Below are 14,351 nucleotides of genomic sequence, written 5' to 3'. Positions count from 1 at the left end.
CCAGACGTATCCTTTTGACAGATCAAGGATTAACCCCGTTTGGTTCCAGCTACTCTGGCCTCGATTAGTCTGTGAGTGGGGAAATTTTGAACAATCCAATATGATTATGTGTTGACTAAGCATGGCAATTCACTTAGTCATACCACCAATTCGGTGTTTCGATCGAAGATCTCCTTCGTCAGAGTTACCTGGAATAGACGGTGCAGGCGGAACTAGGTATATGTAAGTTAATTTCGATACCCCATGTCCCCTATGCCGACCGCTCGATAGCCCTCAAAGACTCCATCTGAGACCGATACTATCGCTTTAGCCACATCATTGACCTATACTACAGCTTTGTCTTCCCTCCCGCCGAGAAGCACTCTAAGCTCGAGACTCTCGACAAAAACGCTCAGACCTGCCAAATCCGTTTCAGCACAATTACCCCTCTGCACGGTGATCCAAGTTTGAACTAAAGGAAATCGAACATATGATACACAATAAAACCAAACGCTAATAACGCAGGATCATCATCACACATACATTCGGCTGCCAAGAAACAATATTTGGCCGAATATACACTTCTCCACATCAACCCAATCTATCTTCTCACTCTCACCTTCCACCATAGAATCCGATCCATTGTCAATCCTTTCTTTTATCGCATCATCAAGTTTCCATATATATATTTCGGTGTCAAGTTGTGTTCTAGTATATCCTCGTTTGTACGAGCTTATCTTTATATCCTTCCAAGAGTGCTATCTCATCGATACTGTTTCGCATTAAAAGAACACTTGCCATCTCACCGCTCAACGTCCATCAACTGACTTACAATGTCGTCATCCAATTCTCACTTGATGAAGACCACCAAGCGGGGTCGACCGTTTGTGAAGGTGAGTTCGGCTACTCCTGTGTACAGAGTACAATGGGATCACTGAGGTCTGTTGACTCTGTAGGACACTCATGACCTGTTTTGCACACTGGTCGTATCGCTCGAGTTTGAAACGCATAGAAATTTCTTCAAATCCTATCCTAACAGTTTCACTACGTGAGTTTAATTGCTTATGATGCTCACAGTGGTTCCCCAACTTACCATTATTTCCCTTGTATAGTGATGATGCATGCTCCAATCTATCCTCATTGAAATTTTCCCAATCGAATCGTGCAGCAGACCCAAAGGACCCAACAAGGATCATAACAACCACAACTACAACGACCTTTTCGATGTCGAGGGAAATGGCGAAAGCAATTTGTCAACATTTCATGGATTCACACTTGATCGAGAATGCTACCGATCTCGATTCGATTTCTTTCAAAGAACGTGGGATATACATGTTGACCGCTAAAGGTCTACATATACTAGAAAGATTCGTCACCAAAAATGGTATTTCTGCCGATCATTTGATTAAGCTCTTTGCCACTCAACCGATATGCATGAAGCTCCTCCACCTAGAAAGGCGTTCTACGGATGACGAGATAATCATTACTCGAGGTGTGATAGAAGTTCTCTTTAGGCGATTCGCAGGGAAGGAACCTAATATAAGTAAGATGGGTGATGATGAGATTCAAACACATCACAATTCAAGATTCTACATGAAAGCGCCACCTTTACCATTTGGCGAGAGGTTCGAACGATCAGACGGAATGATTATCCGAAAAACACCTGCTAGCGATAAGAAAACGCAAGGCTCGATAAGGGACGATTATACCTTCGCAGCTTCGATGGCTGTTGATTGGATCTTAGATTATACCTCGGCTACAGGTATCGATGAGGCCGCGGAGATACTAGGTCAATTTGTTAGATACGGCTTCATCACACTTGTCAGTGACAAAGGAAAATCAAGAGATGGTCATCTGGTGGTCACTGTCAGACAAGGTGGTGCAGGCGGAGGAGCAGGTGCGCATATGGTGAGTCTGTCCTTTGTGCTAAAGTATATATCTCGTCACAACTGCTGAACGATGATCATGATATCATAGCAAGAAGCAGAATTCCGGGCGACTGAGAAGGCAATATACAAATTTACGAAAGAAGGAATGCAAGTCGCTAAATGGTTCGAATCGTCCAATAAACCGCATTCAAATACTTTGGCTTCCGGATCAAAGCCTAATCTACATGCCCAAGATTCGTCCTCTTCGCTCAACAACCTCAACAAAGGACGATCGTCTTCCGAACAACCTTCGATGCAGATAGAACGGCGCAACTCAATGTCAGATAGGTTGAGAGCCGATTTCGATATATCTGGTGTGCCAGGTGGAGATAATCATATAAAGGATTCCCATACTGCTCGTTTGAAGCAAATCTTGGAAGAACCAGCACTCCGAAGTTTGTTTAGAGAATTTCTGAGGCAGAACTTCTGCGAAGAGAATTTAAGCTTTTGGTTGGATGTTCAGGATTTCAAGAGACGATTTCAAACTACCTCTTCGGCTATTGCTGCACCAGGATCAGGTAAGAACAGTAAAACAGCAGGACATGCTGCTATGGAAAAACATCAACAGGATCTGATCGCTATGGCTTTCGTCATATATAATAGTTAGTTCAAACTGGATTCTTCACTATCAATAAATCTGCGCTAACTATTACGTATTGTATAGCTTATCTGGCACCAGCTTCACCATGTGAACTGAATATCGATCATACCCTTCGAGCAGAGTTGATCGGATATATGAACCAGATAACAGCAGATAAGGATGCAGGAGTAAAAGGTCGTATAGAGCCTGGTATAGGAAATACGCTTCATGCTAGTCAACTGCAAACTATGGTCAAGCTATATGAGCGGATCCAAGTATATATTTTTAGGCTAATGGCGACTGATTCTGTACCCAAGGTGAGCATCTATCACCGTTCTCTATCGATCAATGAGCTAGAGACTAACATCCCGTTTGCCTGCGTTTGTTTAGTTCTGCAAAACTGAACGTGTAAGCGATTTCACATCTGACTATAACCCTTCAATGTCAACGGTAAACTTGAATTTGTCCATCAATCCTAAACCATTCCCGAGTCTAAGTTTGAATAAACGAGCTGTGATGGATAACAAAAGACTAAAACTTCAAGCTGACGATAAACTTTCTTCTTCTTCTGCTCTCGTTCATTTTCTGGACAATAATGATTCTCTTGATGATCAACGATCTCGCAAATCCTCTTCGTCTATCACTCGATCTTCTTTCATCTCGCTCTTGTAATCTACATCCGCCTACAACCTTCCGAAATCTGACAAGCAGTTCCTCTCACTAATGTCGACATTCTTCGAATGGACTGAAAAAGGTGAACAACCGAATAATCTCTCAAACAACCAAAATTTTTTAAATGGCTTAGAAGGTAAAGCAGCTGGATTATCGATTGATCCTAAACGAGCAATGGCCTTGTCGGTAGAAGACCATCAAACTTCTCCCACTAGAGCATATTTGACCATCTCGCAGGTACGTTTCGCAGCTCACTTCGACTTTAGCAGTTTTAACAAGGCTTCGGCTAATATGTCTTATATGTAGGCCGCAAATGGGAAACAAGCTGCTCTACTCAAGAGTCAACAACAGGGTCATTGAAGGTATTACCTTGTTGGTGGTGATATCATATATTGTGCTATCCCTCTTGCCATCATTTGGACTGGTTCCGGATGTGCGAGCCAACTTGTTAATATCGATTTTATAATAAAAATTCGTATATTCACTTATAATACTATCTTTATATATCTCATAAAATTGCTCACGATTTACACCTTGTATTTGACCCAAATGTCAATTATAATAATGCATTAATGACAACAATCCTGATAATGCTGATGAAAAGATATGTAATGCGATTTGAATAGGTATAATTTACTTTTTAAGTGTACGTTGTTTTTCAGCAAATTCAACCATTTTTTTCTCGATAAACATTCCTTTTCTTTTTCTAACATTATCAACATAAATTTTAGCAACATTTGCTCTATCTGATTTTTCACCTAAATCTTCTAATTCTTCTTGTGTAGTAGGAACCCAAAATGGATCTTGATCTAAAGTTTCAAATCCTGAAAATATTAATTGTGGAGAAGCTGCACCTGAAGTTCTTTTTCGAATTTCTAAAAAGTAAATAAAACAAAACAAAACAATCATGAATAAGTTTCCTATTTGATTTGTTCTGTTTTTGAAAGAAAAAAAAAAAACCAAAAAAAAACTTACCATCTGCAAAACCGAATGATTCTACTACAGGTAACATTGCTCTAATTGTAAAGAATGATGTACCTTCTTTCATTTCTTCTGAAACTATTCTTCCTCTTCTTCTAGCTACTACTGCATATACTTTACCCAGAACTTCAGCTATGATACAGAATCACTCAATCAGTCATCTCCCTGTATTATGAACTCTTCGTTGCGAGAGAGTAAAGTCCAGACTCACTTGAAGCTTGAATATCACAAGTGTACATTGCCAATTTAATACGTGGAGACCAATCTAATATCCCTGCTCTACATGCATCTCTTACACTCGAAATTAAAGCTCCTGTAACAGCTGCTGTTCGACCTTTACCTATCAACTTCACCATTAGTAACTGATTAAATGGAATATGACAGGCGAATATGAGAAATTGTGACATACCTTGTTCAGAGTCCAATTCTTCTTTATTGAGTTGAACATTTTCTACAACCCAGGCCATACCTACTACAGGTTCAGAGCATAATGGACCTTGGAAAGTGGCCATTTGGAATCCAGCTTCAATTGAATTTTCGAAATCTCCAAGTAATCTCAATTCCTCTTTCGCTTGATCATCTCCTTCGACCTTGGCCAACTGATCTTGAGCAAATGCATTATCAGCAATTTGTAGAGCTGCATCAGTTGATTGTCCTTCTGCTTTTGCATCTGCGAAAAGTTTCTCTTTTCCTCGAAGTCTACATCACATTGATTGTCAGCTTACATGACCCATGAAATGGTAAAAGAAAGAGAACAACCCACCGAATTGAGTTCTTTCCATGAGGATCCAACAAAATATTCGCGCCCATCCTCTTTGGACCAAATGACCAAATTCGATCAGCTGCTCCAGCCCAATCAGGTCCGGCTTTATTGAACAAACCTTCTAATTCTGCCCAGAACTGTTCTGGTGTAAGCTTTCGACTTTGTTCGGTCGTTGCTTCACCTGCGTCCCTCTCCTCTTGGTTTTCATCTTCTTCGTTAATTTGATCTCGTTTTTGCACCAACATCGAACCTATAGTGTTGGTTTGAGATAGGAGAAATTCGATGATCTTGGGTGGAAGGGGCACGGCGCGAATGTTGTAGGTGACTAAACCATTCAAGATTGATCCGTTGACTGTTCCTCGAGGCGCACCGGCTGTCTTCGGTGGTGCCATATCTGACATGACAGTATAAGCTCCGTATGCTGACAGATCTATGATGACGGCTTACCAGGTGCTCTTACGGCCGACTCTCTGAAAGGTACGATTACAGCAGATTGCTGTATAGGACATTTGGCGAATCTCTCTTGTAAGTCTTTGATGCAACGCTGAGAATCGATCAATGTCAGCGCAATTACAATTTGTCTAGATTTATACTGATTTACCTGTAAGTGGATTTCTCCAGCTGTGATTATAACATGTTCCCCTGTTTCTTGCACAAAGTATTCGGCGCAAGGATCGGCTTGATTGAGTATTTGCAGTCCTCGAATAAGCTTGGGCATATCACCTACAAAAGATTGTCAGCATGTTATCTTTACTCAGCGTCATGATGGCTCACTTGGATTTTCAGGTTCCAGTGCTACTCTAACGATAGGGGCCGACTAGCAAAAGTGTTCTATCAGTATTTCATCTTGCAAGGACCCCAGCTTGTCACTTACCAACAAGTTAACACCAGCCAGATTGACCAATCCAGCATCTTCCTTGATTTCCTCAATCCCTTCCGATGTAGGTGCCCATAGAGTAGCACTTCTAGGCACGACTCTTTCTAAACCACCAATGGCACAAACATGACCGGCTGGAACTTCTTCCACGCTGACAAGTTCTCGTCCCATCATCATATACAAGTCTCTCACCTCTACCCTCGCAATGTATTTCGCGTTCCTAGGATGATTTACTCCTAAATCATTTTCATATTTAGGTAACGTCACTATCAAAGGTGTGTTTCTTTTCAATACACCAGAGAATATCCTTGAGAAACCTAACAATACTTCTGAAGATTCATCTATAGGTAGGAGCGGAGTTTCAACTCCTTTATCATCTTGAACTTCCAAATCCAAAGCTTCTAACGGTTTGACTAAATCTTCTCCATTTTCAGGCAAGGGTAATCCATTTGAAGGTTTTGCTATTTCCTGTCGAGAAGCTAAAATTGCTGCTCTTCGATCTCGTTCTTCTCTCCCCCTTTGACGCATTTCCTCTGCTGTCATTTCTTTAGGCTTGAACTCTGGCAAATCGCCTCTCGCGACTGCGAACATCTTACTCACATACGCTACTACATTTGCACCTTCGGATTGATCACAGGAGTACAGGCCTTTTTCTAATTCGTTCGTAGCTACTAAAGAAGTATTCGACGCAGCTGCTTTTTCGGGATGTAGCATGGAGGGCAGACGTATGGCCTGAGCGTCAGAAGGAGAAGGTATGACATCGATTACTGCTTGGAAAGTCGCGGTGGAAAGCGGTAGCCATTGTTGCATTATTATGTTGAGAAGATTCCGTGTATCCTTCGAACGGATATCTCGTGGTGTTATTCGAACGCCTAAAGCAGTAACGATTTTCTGCGTAGCTTCTGGATCACTATCACATCGGGGGTATCAGCTCTGCAGTCCTTCGTGCTCATAATACTAATGATTTGGCTCACTGTTGATTCAACACTGTATCATAGACTCTCCATATGTTTTCCAAGACAAATTGTACGAACAGGGGCTTCAAGTTTCTTCCTGCTAATTTCTTTCTCCCAATCACTCTTTTACTCTTCGGATCGAGATACCAATCGCCCCATAGTACTCTTCTTAGATTTCCTTCTTTTATCTTGAGTTTCTCCGCATAAAGTCGAGCAAATTTACCTAATCGGAACGCCCAACCATCTATAGCAGAGGCGAAAAGTACATTCCCCCTATCCGGAGCGAAATAGATATCTTCATCCTCTTTCTCTTCAAATTCTTTCTCATCTTCCTCTTCTTCGTTGTCTATTGCATCACCGCGTTCCTCTTGAGCTTGCTTCCTTGCATCTAATCTTTTTTCTCTTTCTTCCCTCCAACGTAGATCATCTTCCATCCTCTCTGACGCATAGAATGATCCCATTACAGCGTTTACCTGTTCGATCAGTTGAGACAAGTGATGATATGCTTCTGAAGGTGACATTTGCAATTCCGTGATGAGACGATCAATCTTATTTATCACTAATAGTGGCCTCAAGCGATCTACCCATGCTTGCCGTAACACTGCTATCGTCTAATCAGATGGAGGTCAGTGAGACTTCCAGCGGACACATTTATAGACGTACCTGCGTACAGACTCCTTCCCAGCAGTCTACCAAAACTAAAGCACCATCACAAAGCCTAGATGCAGTTGATACTTCCGAGGCGAAGTCGACGTGACCGGGAGTGTCGATAACATTACATAGATGCTTCGAAGTCGATGCTGCGAATGACCATATTAGCTTAATATTCTCCCTGAGCGATAAGACCAGCTCACCAACGCCGTCTGGACCTATTCTGTTCATATCAAATCTGAGAGAAACCTATCACAGATTCATTCAGCTATGATTCGCTTTCAAATACCAATCGACTCACGGCACTACTTTCCATGGTTATACCTCGTTCCTGTTCATCTTCTCTAGAATCCAAGAAACGTAACTTCCCAGCCATACGAGATGAGATGATATTATTTGAGGAGAGAAGACTATCAGCGAAAGATGTTTTTCCATGATCTACATGAGCCACGATCGTAACGTTCTATAGGTCAGAGATATCTCAGTGGTAAGCAAGGAAACAGATCAAAAATTACGATGACTAACTCGGGTGTTGGCCAAAGGCACAGCGAATGAGTCTGACATGATCGTTACTGTATTCACTTCTGCGCAAACAGATTCTCTCGTGCTGTGATGAGAGTTAGTATGCGAGCTTGGTAATTCAAGGAATAGCTAAAGATGGTCTTCTCCATTGTCCGATTTTTCTTATATATCGTCATTTTATCAGTTATTCGGATCCGAGGATCGCTCTTTGGAAATTATATCATGACATCATCATATCTTATCTGTACCGGAACTATATTTGTTGACAAAGTCATCTATTCCTTGCTTTACCACACCATCTTCACGAAAAGAACCTACACATCGGATCCGTTCACCTATACAGATACTGATATCACCTCGCTCTGGAGCAATCAACGAGTCCTCCTTCACCCGCCCGCATCTGGCTCCGATGAAAGGTGACGCTTCGTTCCTTAGAGGCAAAGTTCAACCCCGATGATTGAACGTTAATTCGGCCCCGGAACCTAAAAGACATCGCATTTCCAACTATGGCATTATCGTCAGCGGCTCTTCCCCCTTCAGCTGTCTTCACACATCAAGAAACCCTTCACGCTATATCGTTACCGCCCCTCGCATCATGGTTGGTCACTCTTCGGAAACCCGATCAACTAATACGGCTCAATGATTTGCTAGAACGATACAAGACACCTCAAAGTTATCATAGAGTAGATGTGAGGATAGTAGAAAGCTCCGAATTACCACCTGGAAGCCCATATAGTGATATCGAGGAGACAGAACCTAGGAAGAGGCAAGGGAGTAGAGAGATTATTCAGCTTCAGGAAGGAGATACGCTTGATGCGTATTGGTCGAATAGGAATGGGCACACCCTGGCACCACTGGGACAACCAGACATCACCCCTGAAAATATCGTCGCGCAGAAAACACCAGAGACAGAAAGCACTTCCCAGCATACCGACTTACCTACATCCACCACAGCCGAGATACCACCATCAGTACAGACGGAGGAAGCAAGCAATCCGAGTCACCTCTCCCCACCACCTCCAGTCCTTCCTCCAACGCCTGTAAGCGCCCTGCCTGCAGCAGATCAACAGAAGACCTCACCTCCTTTACCGACACATCCGTTACCTCCGATAGGACCCACTCGAAAGGTAAGAGAATTGAGACTCGATTTGAGAACGCTAGATGCGGCAGCTTTATTCGCGTTAGAGACTTGGAGAAGGGAAGAATTGGGACTAGAAAAATTGAGTATAGAAGTACCTGATTCAGTATGGTATAAGGATCTCACGCCCACACCTCCGCCAAGTCCTCCACCCAGGTCTACGAACACAGGGAAACCAAGAGGTCGACCTAGAAGATCGGTGGACCTTATAAGGTCAGATAATGTAGACACGGCTCAAATAGGCTTAGACTTGCATACAGCCGATGATCAGATACCGGATAAAGAGATTCCGACTGCTGAGAAGACGCAAGAACATGGAAACTTGGATGATCAGCACGACTCCACAGAAAAGGCTCATGAAATTGAAATACCCGATGGAACTGGTCTAGTGGTGTCCGATGCTGTAGACGCGAATGGTGATTTAGCTCAAGATAGTTTATCGGTTGAAGCAGGTCAGGCCAAGCTATCTGAAGCCAAAGATCAACACGACCAAGTCTCGGCACCCGAAGCTAATATCGACATAGTTGTAGACCCCAAACAAATCGCGCAAGACGGAAATCAGCCTGAAGCTGGAACATCATCTCCCTCAAAAGCCAGTCCGAATCTAATGCCAACAGTCGATTCTATTCCAGAAGATCGAATCGAACGAACACCGTCACCCGATATCATGTTAAATGACATATTCAATGAAAAAGAAGCCGATGACCCAGATTTCATTCCTCCTCCTTCACCACCTGTCAAAAGAACAAGAACAAGAAAAATCAGAAAATCTCTTCCAGATAATGAAGGCTACAAAGTAACGTTTGATCCCAATATACTACAAATCAATGATAATCCGCAAAAAGGAATACCGATCATGAGTGACATCATTGATCTGACCAGTCGTTCCAGTTCTACCGAGGATGATCTCGTGACCAAACAATCATTGATAGAAGATCAACAAGAATCGCCAATTAAAGAAGTGGAATTTAGATCGGAATTTGATATTATAAATTATCATTTACAAGCTGCGAAAAATCCAAATAAGCGACCTTCACCTAGTATCATTGATAAACCTTCTAAGAAGGCTAGGAAATTCGAAATGGGAGCTCCGATCATTCCGAAAGCTAGAGAAAGGGTAAGATTTGTTGTAGAGATACCCACTTCTAGGAAGAAGAGTGTAAAGAAGGTGATGACGGGGTCAGGAGAGAAAGATGTCCAGCAAAAAGAAGAAAATGAGGAAGAAGGGGAAGAATGGGACTTCTTGAAATCCTTTGGGTAAGTTGGATGGGGGATTGGAATTTTAGGTTTCATCTAATTTCAAATCAATTAAATAATGTTTGTTGTGCATTTGAATATTAACTGTGTAAAATCAACATGCGTAGATTAAGCATGAGACTATGTATAATTACACTACTTCGGTTCATTAAGCATCTCAATGCTTGACACCGCTTCATTCCACTTTCATTGGCATGCAAGATCTTCCTTACCTCGATGGGAAAACGAAAATATTTGTATGACCAAACCCATTATGCTGCTTAAATCTTACATCTACAACATAGGACTTGAAAAACGCCGAACCCGGCTGCTCTTCGAAAGCTCAATGATTCAATCGGAGAAGATGTGGGGCGTAAATTGTAGACTTATTCATAATTCAACTCACACCATCTATATACAGACTCATACAAAAAGGGACCGAGAAAAGCATCGAAAGTGTAGATGTGGTGATTGGTTATCAAGATGAAGGCATTCTACAAATCCTATGATTTGTTATTGATTTAGGCAACATTCATATTACCGATTTTGCGATCAATGTCTTCTAGATCATCACTTTTTAACCATTCTTCTTCATCACCTTTTGATCTTAACCAAGGTGTAGCTACTCTTTTATTAAGTGAATAACCTAATCCAATACCTTCATTATCATACATATATTCAATATCCATTAAGCCATTTCGAGTTTGTTGTTGAGTTGGTGAAGGAAAATCTTCCATAAATGAATTATTACCTTTTGTAGGTGCTCTAAGTATCATATATCCACCTGCAGGATAATCATATGTTGCATTATGATTTTCAAATGGATCTTTAAATATAGGTGTAGAAGAAACGTATCCTGAAGAAGAATTTTGAATGACATTCGCAATAGGTTGCATTGAAGAAACCTTTTGGTGGGTTTGTTGAATAGTAGGTTGTCGAGGAGGTAATTCAATTTTGAATGAAGGTCTTCTTTTACCTTGAACATCAATTCCTCTTTGAGCGGAATCAGAAATTTTATTATTATCATTGAAAGAAGAAGAAGAAGTATGAATTGATCTTAAATTAGGTGAATTACCAATTGGAATTTGAGAAACTTTAATCATATTACTAGGAGTTGAAATTCTTCTTTTTTCAATAGGATTAATACTTTTCATAATTGGTTTTAAATTTGGTTTAACTTGAAAAAATTCAGAATCACCTCGATGATATGGTCCAATTTCTGATATATTTGTTGATGATTGTGAAGAAGAAGAAGGTAAAGGTCGACCTGAAATGTTTTGAGTATGTTTTAAACAACCTACTAAAGTTGAACCTATATTAGGTTGAGGTGAATTATGAATTATATTTAAAGATGAATTTGGAGTTGGTGGAATTCTACCATGATATGAATGAGGTGCTGTTGGTACAGGTGGGAAATAAGATGATCTCATTTGTGCATGTGCAATTGTTCTTAAAGATGGAGAAGAAATTGGTGATTGAGTTAAAGGAGGCATTTTGATTTTTGGACTTAGCTGTACGTGAAGAGATTAACGTAGAAGGATGAAAACTAAGTAGAAAGTTTAGAAGGCTGAATGAGTTGATGAGAGGATGAAAGAAAGCCTCCTCCGTAAAACATTGAGCTACTTATATATATGCTCGCCTCTATCTGTATGTATCGAGAAAGCTCATATGATCTATCAGAACGATCGTACCACCCGAGGTATAGGTCATGAGACACTTCAATCAGTTACCATCATTGTCAATCCGCGAAAAAAACCTGGAAAAGGCATTTTGATTCGGTCCGACACTATACCGGTATCGCTTTAAGCGATTCTCATACCTTAAAAGAGGTGTATTGTCCGACCAAAGTCACTCTTGGTCGTTACATTCATACCTCGGATGACCGATTCGGATGATAATTTCGGTTTCGACTAGGTCAAAAACATGCATCTTGTGTGATGGTATTATACTGTAGTATACCATAAGCGTGATTGATTATTTGCTGGACCAGTCCCCGGATGGGGAATCACCGGAGTGAAATGCAGAAATCACCACCAGGAGTGAAGTGGGGTAGAAAGATGTGTGCTGAGCATGTTCCGTCCGAGTTTATGTGTATTTGAACGATCTCTAATTTGATCCACTCAACGACAATTAAGAGAGAAATTAACGATCAAAATGCCACCTTTACACACAAGAGACAGATCACCTGCGGTGAAAAGGTCACAAGTGCCACAATGAATTGTTTAATCGAATTTCCTTTTATATTCCCGTGATTCGATGCAAGTTTAAGTTTGATTCGATTACATCGTTAGATACGTAAGCATCGTTCATCAACTCACCTTACATAACCTCTTCCATTCATCATTCACCCTCCACTCGTCACGTCCACAACAACAATAACATCCCGCCTAGCTGCATACAAAGACCTCTAGGTGAACAGCAAGCATCATGAGTAACAATCAAGATCCACATTCTTCCCTTGCTACGTTGCTCTACCCCTCTGGAACGGATGGCAGGGTTCCCGATGAGGTTGATAGTCATGGGTTGATGGATTGTACGTGATGACCACTATGCAATCTCTTGATCTTGTACAAGCTAATCATCGCAATTCGACGCGTAGATTTGGATCATGAGTATTCGCATGACTCGGGAGATGTAAATAGTGAGCATCGCTAGGATTCCAACTTAGTGATCAGTCGATCTGACCAACGGGATGATGACAGGCCGCACGGACCCCTCATCTGTAGCGCCTTTACCAAACAACCAATTGACAGTCGACAAGACCACGAGCGAAGCAACTTCTCCCGCCGGGAGGTCCAATCAACCACCTTTTAATTTATTCCAACCTGGCGAAATTTTGTCAAGCGATCGTCAAGATGTAGTGGGCGGCCGATCTTCTCCCGGTAATCCCAGCATACCGATTTCTAATACTTTAGCAAGATTGGCAAGTGAAACTATCAGTTCACTGTCTTTGCCTGATCCTAGTTTGTTGAATGGACAAGAAGTGATAGAACAAGCTGCTCTACTTGCCGATCATACAGATAGAGGTGAAATGGGTGGGAAAAGAAGGAAATTACCACATGAAAGAGCAGGTTGGAAAGAAATGGACCAAAATCCAAGTGGATCGAAACGAAAGAGAAGCAAGAAAAATCAAAATAACCAGGATGAAAGTCAAGAAGTGATCAATCTACCTATGGATCAGCCTATTCCCATTCCAGACAACACTAATATAGCAAGTACACAAAGTAACATCAGAACGGATCCGAATTTAACTGGCAATAACGGTGTTGAAATTGGTCAGAGTACGGATAAGTACGAAAATGATATCCGACATCTGACTGAATTGAGCAATACTATCTTGAAGCAAGATCTAGATAAAACACTCTCATCGCTCTCTTCCGCTCGGGAAGCAAGTCTACAGCCACGACAAGAGCAGACGCCAGGTCAAGTTCATGATAATCAGATCGATCCTGCTTTACCTTCTACCCCTACTCCGCAGAACGCTTCAAATGAAGTAATATCCCAAGCTCAAGGAGCAGATAGTCCCAGGTAAGTTCAGTCTCTGTGAATGATCGGCTCTATCATTGCTGATTTAGCTTACATTGTTGCTTGATTTCTCAGTGGTGGTGATTCCAAATTGTCCCGAGCAGAGCAGAACAAGCGTGCACAACAAGCTTTCAGAAGGAGAAGAGAGGAGCACATGAAGAAACTTGAGATGGATTCAGCTCAATTAGGTTTGATTAAGAGGCAGATGGACCAGAAGGACGAGTTACTCAGGGACTTGGTTCTGGTAAGCTGGAACTTCGTTTGGATTGAGTGGCCACAATTTGTTAACACTTTCGAATTTAGGCGCTCGAATCTTCCAAGATTGAAATAGCAGCTCTTAGAACATCCCTACAATTTCTTATCCCCCATTCATCGGTCTTCCCCTTGACAGAGCAAGGTACTCTCAATCTGGGTGATGAGGTCACGCTTTCGTCAGATGCTCCTGTGACAGAAGAAGATGTCCTCAATGCATTTGACTTGCTCGAAAAACAATCTAGGGAAGTCGCTAGGCAGAATCATTCCAGAAGGGAGTAAAGATATTTG

At 41.6% G+C, this 14,351-nt stretch overlaps 5 protein-coding genes across 5 annotated transcripts; 3 read left to right on the top strand and 2 right to left on the bottom strand.

Annotated features, from left to right (window-relative positions):
• Nucleotides 1–812: 812 nt before the first annotated feature.
• On the top strand, nucleotides 813–3,519 carry I206_104359 (uncharacterized protein; the record flags this gene model as incomplete). The annotated part of the gene is made up of 8 exons (XM_019155801.2): nucleotides 813–872; nucleotides 936–1,027; nucleotides 1,092–1,887; nucleotides 1,957–2,509; nucleotides 2,572–2,804; nucleotides 2,878–2,895; nucleotides 3,199–3,396; nucleotides 3,466–3,519. 8 exons carry the CDS (start codon nucleotides 813–815, stop codon nucleotides 3,517–3,519), a joined length of 2,004 nt encoding a protein of 667 aa, XP_019010759.2.
• A 273-nt stretch (nucleotides 3,520–3,792) lies between these two features.
• On the bottom strand, nucleotides 3,793–7,951 carry I206_104358 (uncharacterized protein; the record flags this gene model as incomplete). Its single annotated transcript, XM_019155803.1, has 14 exons — nucleotides 3,793–4,034; nucleotides 4,135–4,272; nucleotides 4,352–4,480; nucleotides 4,550–4,839; nucleotides 4,904–5,297; nucleotides 5,351–5,447; nucleotides 5,505–5,626; nucleotides 5,678–5,720; nucleotides 5,778–6,690; nucleotides 6,755–7,347; nucleotides 7,400–7,536; nucleotides 7,591–7,636; nucleotides 7,689–7,850; nucleotides 7,913–7,951. 14 exons carry the CDS (start codon nucleotides 7,949–7,951, stop codon nucleotides 3,793–3,795), a joined length of 3,345 nt encoding a protein of 1,114 aa, XP_019010761.1.
• A 464-nt stretch (nucleotides 7,952–8,415) lies between these two features.
• On the top strand, nucleotides 8,416–10,308 carry I206_104357 (uncharacterized protein; the record flags this gene model as incomplete). The annotated part of the gene is made up of 1 exon (XM_019155804.1): nucleotides 8,416–10,308. One exon carries the CDS (start codon nucleotides 8,416–8,418, stop codon nucleotides 10,306–10,308), a length of 1,893 nt encoding a protein of 630 aa, XP_019010762.1.
• Nucleotides 10,309–10,804: 496 nt separating this feature from the next.
• Nucleotides 10,805–11,776, bottom strand: I206_104356 (uncharacterized protein; the record flags this gene model as incomplete). The annotated part of the gene is made up of 1 exon (XM_019155805.1): nucleotides 10,805–11,776. One exon carries the CDS (start codon nucleotides 11,774–11,776, stop codon nucleotides 10,805–10,807), a length of 972 nt encoding a protein of 323 aa, XP_019010763.1.
• Nucleotides 11,777–12,710: 934 nt separating this feature from the next.
• Nucleotides 12,711–14,342, top strand: I206_104355 (uncharacterized protein; the record flags this gene model as incomplete). The annotated part of the gene is made up of 5 exons (XM_019155806.1): nucleotides 12,711–12,816; nucleotides 12,883–12,924; nucleotides 12,986–13,811; nucleotides 13,884–14,052; nucleotides 14,112–14,342. 5 exons carry the CDS (start codon nucleotides 12,711–12,713, stop codon nucleotides 14,340–14,342), a joined length of 1,374 nt encoding a protein of 457 aa, XP_019010764.1.
• Nucleotides 14,343–14,351: the final 9 nt, after the last annotated feature.

This window comes from Kwoniella pini, chromosome 5 (genome assembly GCF_000512605.2).
Source record: "Kwoniella pini CBS 10737 chromosome 5, complete sequence".
Lineage (NCBI taxonomy): Eukaryota > Fungi > Basidiomycota > Tremellomycetes > Tremellales > Cryptococcaceae > Kwoniella > Kwoniella pini.
Note: the sequence above shows the minus strand (reverse complement) of the source record. Positions and strands in the feature narration are given on the sequence as shown.